Raw genomic sequence first — 14,707 nt, 5'->3', positions numbered from 1 at the left:
CGTATATCGGGCACGAACATGCGCGAGGGTTAATTCCCAATCTGGACCCGATGGACTTTATAAGGCAGATTTAATTCCATTTGAGATCCGAACTTAAGTTTCTGGTCCGGTTTTTCATGTTTTCAATGTATAATCGTGTGTTGTGATAACATAGTAGTTCTGGGGTTTTAAAAGGAATAAAGCAAAAGATGAGCGAACCCGACGATTTTATTGTTGCGGACTAATGATATTTGAAGTCCAGCCCACGGTTTCGGAGCGGGGATTTCTTTTTTTTCCCCTAATTCCTTTGTATTTTGAAGAAGCTGTAAATCTAGGGTTTTAATGTAAAAGCATAAATAAAATGCTTACGATAAATGATGGGGTGGCATTAACCACATTTCTAGGTCGATAGTTGTATATATGAAGGGGGAATTACCTTTGTGATTGGATTCCACCATAAAGGGGTTTCCTGCATCATTTTTTGGTGTCAGAGCAGGTTAACGCTCTGTAAAGACTGGTTTAGAGACTGAATTTTAATTCTGGCATATGTGTAATTTGTCTTGATGTGAATTTGACACAGATGGGGATCATACTGCAATGAACACTGAGATCAGAATGGGGAAGCAGTGAACTTCTGAGGAAGGCCTGGTAAGAATGTTTAAATTTGATAGTTTTGCAGAGTTTTGTTTGAATGTCTAAAGAACAACAAGGGATTGAAATTTCAAAGGAGAAGGTGTTTTCCTTTCAGAAAAATGAAATTTCCATGTAAGTTGATTGCATGATTGATTTGATTGAGATGAAAGATTTAGAAGTTAAAGATGGATAGAAGAGTGGTTTGTTATGGCATTGAAGTCCTTTAAATGATTTGAATAATTTTGTGAAAACTGAGAATGATTTTAGGATTCTTTGAAGTATTGTTGAAGGCAATGATATTGATGATTGAGAGAACAGAGATTGGGTTTAATAGGACTGAAAGAAGAACCACTACAAGGAATGAATTTTGGAATTTGTAGAAGCAAAACAGGATTTGCTTACAACCAGGTTATCAGGAGGAATTGGTAGTTTCTGTCATGAATTGGTAAATATAATTGAAATTCATATCTAACCTTAATTGATCTTGAAAGCTGAAGAGTCTATTATGAAAAGTAAAATTGGAAATAGTTGATGGTTGTATGGAGTCTTTTGAATGGAAAGTCTAAATGAAATAGTGAATAGATGAAACCTTTGACAAAGATTTAATTGATGGAATGGGAATTAGTTTTAAGACATCTTTGAAGGAAATATTGCAGGTTTGAAAGGTGCTTTGATGTATCTTGAGATGAGATTGTGCAGGTCAATAGAAGCAGTGGAATTCTTGAAAGATAGAATGAATTGTACCAGCATCATAGCATATGATCTATGTTAAAGAAGATAGAGCAAGAAGAATTCTCAAATGAGAAAAGGTGACAGTACACGACAGTAAATGAAATTACTGAATGATGAAGGAAGTGAGTAATTGAAGATGCAAAGCCTAGAACAAGGAGTGTTCAAGAGAAGCTGAGAACAACTTCCAACTGTGGTTGGTAGAAGTTGTTGAGGAAGTTCCACAATTGTGATTGTGGATAGGAGATAACAATTCCAGCAAGAGGAGTGCTGGGTAGAATTGTTAGTCAGTGGAAGGTTCGAGGAAAGAACCAATAGATGTTAAAAGGCTAAACTCAGGAAAGTTTGGTGAGGCATGAAGGAGACTTGTTACAGGTGAAATGGAAAAGGTTAGTTGCAGCTCACTAGTGAACAAGGAAAGTTCACTAGAGGAAGGAAAGGAATTCATTATTGATAGTCATGACACAGGTACAGAGGAAAGTCACAGACAAAGGGAAAAGAGTTCTGAAGCAGTTGGACTCAAAGTAATGAGTAAAGAAGAAAGGGACATAGAGTTGGCTGAGAGGAAGGCAGAACTTAGTGATTTGGAGAAGCTGGTATTGAAAGGAATTAGAGAAAAATGGAAACAAGGATTTTATGTGGGAAAAAGAGTTAAATGGCATGTCAGAGAATTGTTTGCTGAGAAATTAATACTTCGAACAGTTGAGAATGAAGGAGTAGAATACATCTGTGAACCAGAGGAATGATCTATCCTTCGGGAAGAAGACAATGATGAAGAACTGATCCATGCAGATCAGAATGAGAGGAATGTGCTGGTAGCATCGTGACAGACAAGAGGATCTCATATTTTTGGGATTAATCATTTCTGTGAATGTAAAATTCCAGGTATGCAGCCTAATGAATTTGAACATGTGTATGAAAAGGTGAAAGGGGTAGAGACAAAAAAAAACACAAAAGGAGATGCATAAGGACTTTCAAGACTTCAACTAGTGGAAGAAATTAAAAGGTATGGCTAAATAATTGTGTCTTCTCTTAGTGAAAACTTATTGGGTTATATTTGAAGGAATTTTAGAATGGATAGAAGATCAATGGGAAATGGAAACAGGAAAGGAAATAGATGCATTGAAGATTTGTGAAGTGAAAAGAAGGAAAGCTGACACAAAGAACATAGTTGAAGAAGTTAAGCCAAGGAAATCTTTGAAAGATCAAAGTCTTATCAGAGAAGAGGATGAGGCATTATTGTCCTATTTGGACAAACTGATTGTTGGAAGAAATTATGTAGAACAGAAAGATATTCTACAAACTTATGATGAAGTTGCCAAGCATAGTCAAGACGTTGCAGTCCCAGAAGTTTTCTTTAATGAGGAAGAAGTCAGAGATGTTGAGGAAGAATTTCTCAATAATTTAGTGAATTATTAGAATAGTTTAGAGAAGCATGAGGAGTTGATCATTGAGGCTTCAAATGAAGAGACTTATAATTTTGAAACTAACATGTTGTGTATGTTTTTAGTTTTGACAGGTGATGAATAGCAATTGGACAATGTGTTGATGCATGTTGATGAAGAAGAGAGATTACTGGAATAGATGGTTGAAACAGAAAGATATTTTGAGCATGTATTTAATAATCTTGAGAATGATGGTATTGAGAGGGAAATTGTCATGATTAAAGTAGCTGAAGATAAGAAAATGAAATTTTGTGATGATAGCTAGAATGAAATATCTTTAGTAGAGGATCAAAATGAAAGTACTATGGAAATTATGAAGGAATATATGATGATGTTGACAGATGCAGAAGTTTAGGAATTTTGTGATTTTAAAGTGGATTATTTTTATGAATTATTAAACCATGAAGAAGCATTAGGAAACCAGAATTTTGTTTCTGATGTAGGAAAATATGAAACAACATCATTTTTTTGCAATGGTATAACTATAGAGGATGAAAAGATACTTCATAATGATATGCTCTAAGAAATCCTAGCTATTGAATTGTTGAATGACGGTCTTGTATTACAACAAGGAATATTGTGTAATGCAGATGAAAGTATTGGAATGAGAATTGATGATAGTTTGATAACTTATGCAGAAGGACAATATAAAGATTGGATGGCAGAATTACCTATGAAGATTGAAACCCATAGTTATTTTGAATCTGACAATTGTGATGGAAATTCTGTTTTATAGAGGAAGGAGGAGCCATATGCAAATGACATGCTTATCGAATATGAATGAATTTGTATTTTTCTGGGAAGGTTATTAGATGAACCTGATAACAAAGAGGAAAGGATTATCTTTGATGAGAATGAAAGAGAAGTTGTAGATTACTAACAACAGTTTGTAAATGGTAGAGGTGAAGAAGAATTGGAGAGAAATTTCATCATTTCTATGGTGGAAAGAAATGTACAACAGACAGATGTTAGTGGAGTTCAGTTAAGAACAAATTGTAAAGAGGAAGTTGAGAAATTGTGGAAGATGAAATCAGATGAGAAGAGGGACAACAAAGAAGAGAACTTAACAAAAGGAATTTATATTAGTAAGGAAAAAGGGAAACAACAACATAATATTTGTAAATCTGGAGGAACATAAGTGACAGTGCCAAAAGAATTGAATCAGAAACATGATGAAAGTGATGACCAATTACAATGTAAAGTTTGGGATACTAGATGGACAACAGAAGAAACACATGACCAGGAGGTCATGGAAACTTTTAACTTTGGGATTCTGATGCAAGAGCATACAGGCCTAGTCAGCAATGTGATGGCATGGTCACATGTTGTGACTAACAAGGGGTTGGAAGATAAAGAGATTAATTAATTTCATTTATTTATATGTGTGAGAGTGTTTATTTATTGAAAAATATGAGAAAAGGGCATAGCAGCTGATTGATCCTCCCTGTGTGGAGATCAGGGCAAACAGTTAGATTTATTTGGTTAGAATAGAATATGAGGAATTTGAAAGCTTGATTTAGCATTTGTTTAGAAAAGAGTGGAGTTGAAGAGACTTTTTAGGAGAGAGTGAGAGATTTTTGGATCTAAACTAGAATTGGTTCATGAATCCACTTTTGTATAAATTGTGATCTTTTTGTATAATTCAGGGGTTGGATAGGTTAGCGAGAGAGAAGAGAGATGTTGAATAGATTAGCTGGAGTGTAGATAGAGGCTAGCGAAAGAAACAAGGTCTATTATTGTTGTAATCGAGCCAGAGGGCGAGACTCTGTAACTCATTATTGAATAAAATACCAGTGTTGTGGAGGTGTTGTTTTTGTTGAAAACCTTTCCTTATCTCTGTATAATTTGCCTGTGGAACATCGGAAGCATTCGGCTCAGTTTTATGTTTTAAGTTATAAAGTGTAGCGTTCAATTCTTTATCATGATCCATAGTGTTATACAGTGGTTGAGCCACTTTAACCTCAATCATTTATCCATAGATACCATAGCGGGTTTATAAAAGGAGTTGTGGGCAAAATAGAGTGTGCAGGAGAATTGTGTTTATAACACGGAGCCTATTAAAAACAACCAAATTCAAGAAAAGGAGAAATATATACAAGAAGGAATGGTGGCCGTTGGATCTATAATATCAACGGACCAGATCTAATCGGGCCGAGTAGGACCCTTTATCACGTCGGCGAAACTCATGTATTGCATCGGTGAAAGTCATTGTGGAAGGATCGGGCCCTAACTATTTGCCAACTCCAATTGCGACATGGTGATGAAGTGTGGATTGTTGGATCATATGATTGATCAATGGTGGAGATAAGGCACGCGCATTAACCAGAAGGTGGTTTCCAAAAGCTGTTAAGCGGTTATCAGGTGGCCTCAAAAGCCGTAAGCAATTTCCAGAAACCAAACTCGATGAGGTAATGAGTTGTGGTTTAATTAAATTGAAACCCAAGGTGATCACGACCGTCCATCGAATGGGCCATCGGATGGATATTGGGCGCAAACATGCGCGAGGGTTAATTCCCAATCAAGACCTGATGGACTTTATAAGGTGGATTTAATTCCATTTCAGATTCGGCCTTAAGCTTCCGGTTGGGTTTTTCATGTTTTCAGTGTATAATCATGTTTTGCGATAACATAGTAGTTCTAGGGTTCTAAAAGGAATAAAACAAAAGATGAGCAGACCCGACAATTTTATTGTTGTGAACTTATAATATTTGAAGTCTAGCCCATGTTTTCGGAGTGGGGATTTCTTTATTTTCCCATGATTCCTTTGTATTCTGAAGAGGTTGTAAATCTGGGCTTTTAATGTAAAATCACACATAAAATGCTTTCGATAAATGATGGGGTCGCATTAACCACAGTTCTAGGTCAATAGTTGAATATGAAGGGGGAATTACCTTTGTGATCGGATTCCACCATAAAGGGGTTTCCTGCATCAAGTTTCATTATAATCATATATTTAAATTTATCATTAAGTTATATTATAATTATAGTTTTCTTTATAAGGGTTATATTTCTATTCAAATAGTAAAAAAATTACCAAACATTAGAATATTCAATATAGTTTAATGTTAGATACTTTATGAGAGATTTAAAATTGAAGTTTTGAACAATATGGATTGGATCATTATATTGTTTTTCATCCATATCAATTTTTTTAGAGTGGAAAAAGTGGAGGAATCAACTCATAGAACCACTTTTGCTGGCGGGACCCAATTTGGCAATTTGGGGTCTGAAATGTTTCAAGAGCATTTTGAGGCATTAAATGATTTTTTTGGGCGGTAAATCATTTTCATATTAGTATTTTCCCCCTTTTTAATATTTTACACATAGATACATTTCCAATGGCACAAGAATCAACTCAATCAGAGTTTGTATGAAAAAGTTAGGCCACTCAGAAGTTGACATTCATGTTTTCACCACCATAATTTGAGAGGATACCATATAAGCTCTCATTATTCATGGAAATGGTTCTAGCCATGTAATTGTGATGAAAACAACTCTAGAAGAGTCCATATTGTTACTACGGTTAACATTTGAGGTAGTCAAACCTAACCATTAGTAGGCTATCAGATTGTGTTATAACTGGGTCACTAGGAGGAAAAGGGATTTCATTCTTTTCAAGTGCATTTGTTCCATAGATGAAAAAACATAGATGATAGGTATACGAGATAGATAACACAGAGAGAATATGTGCATTGTAGTAGACCATGGTCAACATACCATACTTATTTGGACTCTCAACCATTTTATATTCAAGGAAAGAGAGGAGAGTAGCCTCACCTTCCAACAAGGTTTTCTCCCGAAAGGGTTTCCCAAGTCATATCTTGCGTCAACCGTGGTTTGTGAGTTTTTATTTCATTGTTCTCTATTTTCTTCATAATTTTAATTTTCATGCATACACAATTAATTGTAATCCACAAATCCAAAAATATAAAGAAAAATAAAACCTTACTAGTGTAGATTTCATATTTTTAAATATAGCTTGTCAATAATGTTGTGATGAACTGTCTAGTGGATATCCACGGTAGTTTATGGATCATTGAAATTAGCCATATAAAATAATTAGCAATAATAAGCAGTCTAACTATGAAACTAACAACTAAGTCAAGGCCATTGAGGAAAAAAATGGCATGTCAAACAAGAGATTGAGATCATAAATTCATAATAGTAAACATATGAAAAATCATCATGTGGAATTATCATAGCCCATAGCTACAATTGTAATAGCTTCCTTGCTACTATTAGGATAGAAGCCACATTCAAGAAGTATACCAAGGTGATTCAAGTTTTCTATCCAAAGACTATATAGTGAGCTACACGTCATCCAACACTATAAGAATCTCCTCTTTAGCCTCATTTCTATCTACAAACACTTTTCTCAATAGTAGCTTAAGATTCCAATATAGGTCAATGGTATACATATATTGGTTGTACCTTCTATGGGTATGGCCCATGTTAGTTACCCAATCTTACAAATTTGTTACAACTTTATTGTTCAAAATAATTCGACGCTTTCTATCTATTTCCTATTTGTCTTGGTCAATTTTGATTTGAATGGGAAGTGGGGTGTGCTCTCAATAGCACTCGATGGAGCTAGTAGCTTAAGACTATCCTTGTGAGATCTCCTGCACTTGTTGAAGTTTCCCCTCTTCTTACACATGCGCTTTGGAGAGGCATAGTTGTCAATGGCTAAGAGATAGGCTGTGGGAGGAGGTGGAGATTGAGAGAAAAATGTCAAAGAGGAATGATGTTAGAGAGCCAAGGTGAGAAAAATATCAGAGGAGAAGGGGTGATGGAAAACAGAGGATTCTTAGGGGTGTGTTGTAGCTGCTACAACACCATCAAAAATCTTCACCTTGTGCACTTAAATTTTTGGGCCCCCCTTACTTTTCAAGTTCGTCTATGTTTCTATGCATTATTTCATTGTGTTCATTATAATGTTTTAATCATCCTTGAATGTAGTCTCTAACTGAATCTTTGTCATGGATTTCTAGAGCATTTAATCCATCATCATAGCCAAATTTGTGTGATATAGACTTTACTAAAGATGGAAATCACTTTTGGAAGCATGCTTGTGCAATCCCTTGTTTAACTAATGGTGTTTTGGTTACTTGGCTAGCATATTTCTCAATTGGAGTGAATTATTATGCATCTAACCGATTTGATGGAATTAATGTTGATCAAAGGCTTTGTAGAGATTGTTCATATAGATGGCCTGTGGAGAATCTTGTATTCAACAAAGTGACCATGGACAAAAAAAATTCCTTCATCAAGAAATCAACTAAAGTACAAGACTCACTTCTTATTTTCACATATGGGAGGAAATACAAATAAATTTGTTGTTTATATCATATGCTTTTTCATCAACACTACCAAAAGCATTAACAAGATCAGAAACTACTGCAACTACGAGTTTTTCGAATGTACAATATTCTAAGAAAAAAAAATCTCACTAGCATTTGGATTTGCTGAAGAGCATGCCAGATGGAGTTTTCTAGCTTATAAATTGTTTAAATTTTCTCCTTTACTCTTTACAAATATAGATCTATATCTTCTAATGTGGGAAGTGAAACAATGTTGTCTATCACACTAGAAATATGTTTGGTGGTTTCCCTAACTGCATAAACACCTGGAAGGACTTTCAAAAGAATGCATGGGAGATGGAAGGCCTATTGTGTGAAATCTAATGAACACGATGAAAAATAGGATTTTGGCTTTTATTCTTCACTCTATCAATATATTAGGACATGCAATAATCCAATGAATAGGGAAAAAAAGGCTTCTACTCTGATAGATGAGTTTTTTATCATTACTAATAGTGTTATAACCATGATCCTTTGTCCATTGCATTTTATGCCATCATATTTATGTGAAATTATATTTTCTATATCAAATCAAATAAATTGTCTTCAAGGTCATGATGTTGGAGTTAAATTGAAATAGAGAAGTCTTGTGTGCATATACTTACAATTATGTATCTCACACAGAGGCTCCTTACTATATTATTATCTGCTTTGCAACATCTGTTGATGTTCCCTCCATGATTGAGAACAATAGTAATAATCAAATATTCCAAAGGTATTGAAATTAATGTGACCCGTTGTGTTTCAGGAGCATTAGTCACATGTAGTTCTTAATAAGGTCAAGCTGGTGTGATCCATCGTGCTCCAAGAGCGTTAGTACAGGTTATTTATACAAGGTTAAGTTCTAGAATTGTTTGTTGAAGACATTCTGGACCTAGAATGTTATCCTAGATAACTGATGAAGGTTATGAAGGGTCATGGATTCAAAAGTTGGTGGAAGTTCCTATAGGAATTTATAGGGCAAGTTGCTTAGATAAAACACCAAAGGACACCTCTCATAAATAGATAACAGATCAGTGCATCAATATTCTTGACGTGGTTAAATACCTCCAAGAGAGAAACAATCCACGGCCTGAGCCAACGTGACCACTTCAAGAAATTTATTAATGTAAAAGAAAGAAAATTTACATAAGCTTCTCTCATGAACAGTCACCTAACAAGTGACCCTCCATGCTCTTTAAATAGTGATCATTGACCAATCGGGTGTTAAGCCACTGATCAAGTGTTGCTAATAACGAGGAGACAATGAATCGTCAAATCACTTCATCTCTAGAACATATCGTGACCGTCGGATTGTAAGTTACAAAAATTACATACTAAAGAAACACACTTTACATAACTATACACTAGACCAAGTTTTACTTAATTATTTCCTATTTGTCGGAATATCCTAACATTCCCTCTTAAGAACGACGTGGAATAAGATTGAAGGATGTACAAATATTACATAATAGGACAAGGAAGGAGGCATTAGATATTATCCCCCCTAGTGACAACTTCTTGAACTCCAACCATAAATTGAAGTTTAGTAAACTTTGCCTCTATGAGAGCCTTTCTAAAGATGTTTGCAACTTGATCATCGGTTGAACAATACTTCACATCAAGAACATGGTCATGAATGAGCTTTTTGATGAAATGCGTGTGTATTTCAATGTGTTTGATGCACTGATGTTGGAATGGATCCTTTCATAGTTTAACGACACTTTGATTATCACACCAAAGTGTAGTCGGAGGCTGCTGCTGAAAACCAAACTCTGATAGGATCTGACGAAGCCACGGGGCTTCCTTACTAGCTTCAACAACACCATGATACTTTTCTTCTGCTGAAGAAAGAGAAATGGCACTTTGTTTCTTGCAAGCCCATGTAATAGGTCCAGAACAAGGAGTGAAGACATAACCCGAAGTAAACTTCCGATCATCAGGCTCACCATCACAATTAGAATTAGTGAAACCAACCAATGGAGGAGATGCTTCTGCACTATAATGAATCCCAAACTAAACTGTATCTCGAAAATAACAAAGTATTCTTTTAGCTTCTTTCCAATGAATTTCATGTGGGTTTTTCATAAACCGAGCAACAAGGCCAACAACAAAGGAAAGGTTGGGCTAGGTATGGGTCAGATACAAAGGTTTTCCAATAAGCTGACAGTATAAGGTTGCATGAATTTCGGGGGAAGTACAAGTGACTGAAATTTTGGCTCTCGACTAAAAGGGAGAACGGGTTAGCTTACACTCTTCCATGTGAAAGTGGCGTAGAAGATCACATGCATACCTAGATTGGGAAAGGGAAATACCTTCTTTGGGTTGCAAGACTTGAGGACCAAGAAAATAATGCAAGTGTCCTATGTCTGTCATTTCAAACTACTTTTTAAGGATGGACATCACATGTTTTATAAGGTTGCGATCACTACCAGTAAGGATAAAATCATCAACATAAAGAACAAGAATGATAAGGGACTTACCCACTTTCATGGTGTAGACATCATTGTTAGAATGACACCTAGAAAAGCCAGTATCTAAAAGAGAGCTATCCATTTCTGCATAACAAGCCCGAGTGGCTTGCTTGAGACCACAATGGGATTTCATAAGTTGACATACAACACTGGAGTCTATTTGTATAAAGCCAGGAAGTTGTTCCATATAGATTTCTTCATGCAAGAAGACGGATTTAACATCCATCTGATGGACTTCCCATCTGAAAGAGGCAGCAAGGGAAAGAACAAGGTGGATACAGTTCATTTTGGAAACAGGGGAGAAGGTTTCAGTATAGTCAATGCCTTCAGCTTGTGAAAAACCGTTAGCAACAAGACAAGATTTATGTTTATCAAATTTTCCATCTAGTCCAAACTTAGTTCTGTAAACCGATTTGCATCTAACAAGTTTGTGTCCCTTTGGAAGACGAACAAGGTCCCATGTATCATTTTCCAATAGTGAATGCTATTTCTCATTCACAGCCGCGTCCCAATCTGGATGGCATGAAGCTTTTGCAAAGGTTAAGGATCATAATTCATTGAAGCTTGAGCCACTAAAGAAGAGGCTCTATCAAACTGAGAACGTGTATGACGATGATCTGTAGGATCACCTGCAAGAGCACCTTCTGCATCTCGAGTAGCGCTGACCCATTTTGGAAGTTGAGGAGCCGAATGAGGATCTCGAGAAGGTGGGGGGAATATTTTCATCCTCGCTGTCATCATCTGAAGAAGAAATATTTTCAGAAGTAGAAGGGATAGAGAGAGGTGGCACATATGCCAAACTAGGCTTGTAGGATGATAAACTTAAATAACAAACTCATATTCTTCACATAAACCATAAAAGTAAAAACAAGAGAAAAAATAGCTTGACATTGAAATCATAATATGAGTCCTCCATGTCTATGCATTTACTCACCTTTAACTTTAACAAAACATACACTCTTAGAAATGAACTTACATATAGTCTTTGGTTATTTCTATGGAAATGGACATCTATAGAATGAATATATTGTCTTTGGTTATTCCTATGCACATGGACATGTTTATTCCACTGAATTATCTGGAAATGAACGATATAGCCTTTGTTTATTCCTATGGAAATGGACATTTATTCATCTAAATTCTCTAGAAATGCACCAATTAGATGTTGGTTTCATGGATTAAAACTTACCCTTATGCAAAAACACTTACCCATATGCAAAAATTGTACATTGATTACGTGGAGAGGGCGATTCATGACATCATCAAGGGTCCGCCCATAAGGAACGATTCTCATGTTATGAAACCTCGTGCTCAAGAAAGTTTGACTCATCGTTTAGGGTTAAGCACAAAAATGGGCTGGGTAACACTCCCCATATAACAACGAAGTAACACACAATGTAATAAACATGGGCGGAAGCTTCCCTCCTGTCATCTTGCGACGTCATACTAGTTACCTTGCCAGGATAATCCAGCCCTGCCATTGCAAAACATGTGATTTTGCATTCAAACATTAGACTCAAAGTCAGAATCAATAAGTATATTTTTATGGTTTTCTTCATCGAGCAACGTGTTCTGTAATTTTAACGATGAATAATTGAACAAATTCATTTTTTTAAGGTGTAAAGTGGAAATTCTTCGTAAATTCGGCACGGATTTTATGGTAAGCGATTTCGAAATTTGATTATAAAATTTCATCTAAACTTTCGTAACATCATTAAAAGATAGATATTTGAAATTTTGAAGAATGATTAAATTAAAATAAAACTCACTCGGTAAAAATAATTCCCACATGTTAACTGTCTCCCTTAAATAATACCTGTCTGAGTTCGATCCTTTTATCTCCAACTCACTGCTTTAGATAATACCCTGTTTCTGAGATCAAACCCTTACTTTGCTCACCAAAAATAAGCAAAAAGTATGGGCAACTATGCGTCCTGCACGGCCGTGGTGGGCACGAATGAGGGAAAAATCATCCAGCTTGTTAGCTCAGACGGCACTGTTCAAATTCTTCAAAAGCCCCTGCGGGCCGGCCAAATAATGCAGGAATTCCCTCACCATCTAGTCTGCGACTCCCGCTCCTTGTTCATCGGGCAGAAGACGCCGCCGCTTTCTCCAAACGAGCAACTAGAGATGGGAAACGAGTATTTCCTTCTGCCAGAACATTCTTTCCGGTCTGAGTTAACCCTTGGATTGCTGGCTTCCTTAATATTACCGCCGTCCTTGAAATCTCCAAGTACTTCCAATGGTAGCGTATCAGCTTCTCTGCGCAGTATCGAACGTGCGTCTGCTCTCTGCCAGCCGTTTCAGATAGAGAAAAACGACGTGGGAGGAGGCCTTCGGATCAGAGTGTCAGAGGAGTTTATTACAAAGCTTTTGGAAGACGTGAGGCTTGACGTTGATGAACGAAATCATGCATTGGGGAGTGATTCATCAGAAGACAAGCGTAGGCTGTGCAATACTCTAGAATTGCAGAAGGATTATGAACAGTTGGTTACGTTCAGGGGCCAATGCTGGAGACCGGAGCTTGAGACTATCAAGGAAAAGGAGAAGAGGGGTAAGTGCCACAAGCTGATATTCAAAATGAAGGGACTCAGCCTTAACAGATCTTGAACAAATCAATGTATTGTATTTTAATTGGCAGCACTTTTTAGTTTTTACTAACCCATGAATAGAAAGGTTAAGAAAGGCGAGTGTCAATAGTACATAAACACAATGTAACTACCTTTTCACACTGCTATTCTCAATGATACTTTGGTGTTCTTCCATGGATTTATTGTAAATGTAACATGGATTTCTTGTAAAAGTAACTATAGAACTTCACTTCCACATCGAAATTAGTTGGTTGAAATTATTTCTTAAATAAAGAACATAAAGAACATGTCTCGTCTTTTTCAAAAGTCATTAGTTTTCAATATATAATTTTATTGGAACCTTATCATTTTAAGTAGTTTTAAAGGGTTCATCTTTACCCAAATAGGTTTGTAATTTTAGAAATTTTTTTATGAGGTATGGCCATTGAGAATTTACTAGCAAAACAATATCATATTAAGTGGATTCATATTGGTAGATATATATTAGGAAAAAAATAACATAATATATTGAACATATAATAAGGGGTAAAGCGTTTTTATATTGGTAGACATAAAAAATGAAGCTGAAAGTGAATGAAAAAATATAAAGGGGTATAAAAAATTATTAATGTAAAAATGGATCCCTACAATATCTAGTGAAAGTAGGGGTTTTTTAAATTGTGAAGGTGTATTGGGTTCATATTGGTAGGGGGTTAGATAATGCGATTTTTAGATTTATTTTCCAATATGTATTCAAATTATGGTTATTGTTTAGTATACCATGAATGCACCTGCTATGTCAAAGGTTCACTGAGAGAAGCCCCGGTGGGTATGGCAAGCTTGTACAAAATCACTTTGAACATAATCTTGGAAAATTTCTTATGGGATGTGACATGAAAAGAAGCCCTTAAATCTATTACTAAAGAATCAATAATGTTTTATATAGAGGGAATGAAAGCATCTTGTAATGGATCACCTACTACATTTACTCCATTATTATTCTCTTGTTGTCCATGTCCTTGTTTTCCTTTTAGAGACCGACACTATTACTCCTTATATCCTTTCTTCTCATGATGCCAACATTCTAGCCTCCCTCTTATTTCATGTCTTCCTTTCTTAGATTTTCCATGATTCCCCAAGTTCTTTCCTCTCTCTTTGTCTTCTCCTGTTTTATACAATCAAAACATTAATCGTATTGTGTCACTAAGGATAATACCAAAAATATGAAAAAAAAAAAAATGTTTGAACCAAAGACATAATTACTCACAAACATGACAATGCCATTCTAGCTTTCTAGAAATGAGAACAAAATAAAAAGCTCCCTAACCTCATCATCACGTTTAATTTTACATAACTTAATTGACGAATGACTATTATAATTTAGTTAAACAATTAACAATAGACCCACCTTATAATATCTTCATATAGAATAAACATTTCATAAGAAATAAATTTTTGAAAGGCCAGAGTATTTCATACCAATGCCTTCATCAAACCCTCCATTGTTATTTCTTTTGAAATGTTGAAAGTCACTTATG

The 14,707-nt window shown here is 35.6% G+C and overlaps 1 protein-coding gene across 1 annotated transcript; it reads left to right on the top strand.

Annotated features, from left to right (window-relative positions):
• Nucleotides 1–12,516: 12,516 nt before the first annotated feature.
• On the top strand, nucleotides 12,517–13,209 carry LOC149199733 (uncharacterized). Its single transcript, XM_089400677.1, has one exon. It carries the CDS (start codon nucleotides 12,517–12,519, stop codon nucleotides 13,207–13,209), a length of 693 nt encoding a protein of 230 aa, XP_089256803.1.
• The last annotated feature ends 1,498 nt before the right edge of the window (nucleotides 13,210–14,707 follow it).

Source organism: Pinus tabuliformis, chromosome 2_1 (genome assembly GCF_031772625.1).
Source record: "Pinus tabuliformis cultivar Carrire ecotype Pingquan chromosome 2_1, CPIR1, whole genome shotgun sequence".
In the NCBI taxonomy this organism is placed as follows: domain Eukaryota; kingdom Viridiplantae; phylum Streptophyta; class Pinopsida; order Pinales; family Pinaceae; genus Pinus; species Pinus tabuliformis.
The sequence above is the reverse complement of the archived record's forward strand: the minus strand, read 5'-3'. Positions and strand labels throughout refer to the sequence as shown.

What these genes read in the sequence shown, in the direction of transcription:
- LOC149199733 (XM_089400677.1), top strand. Translation starts at nt 12,517, where the DNA reads ATGGGCAACTATGCGTCCTGCACGGCCGTGGTGGGCACGAATGAGGGA.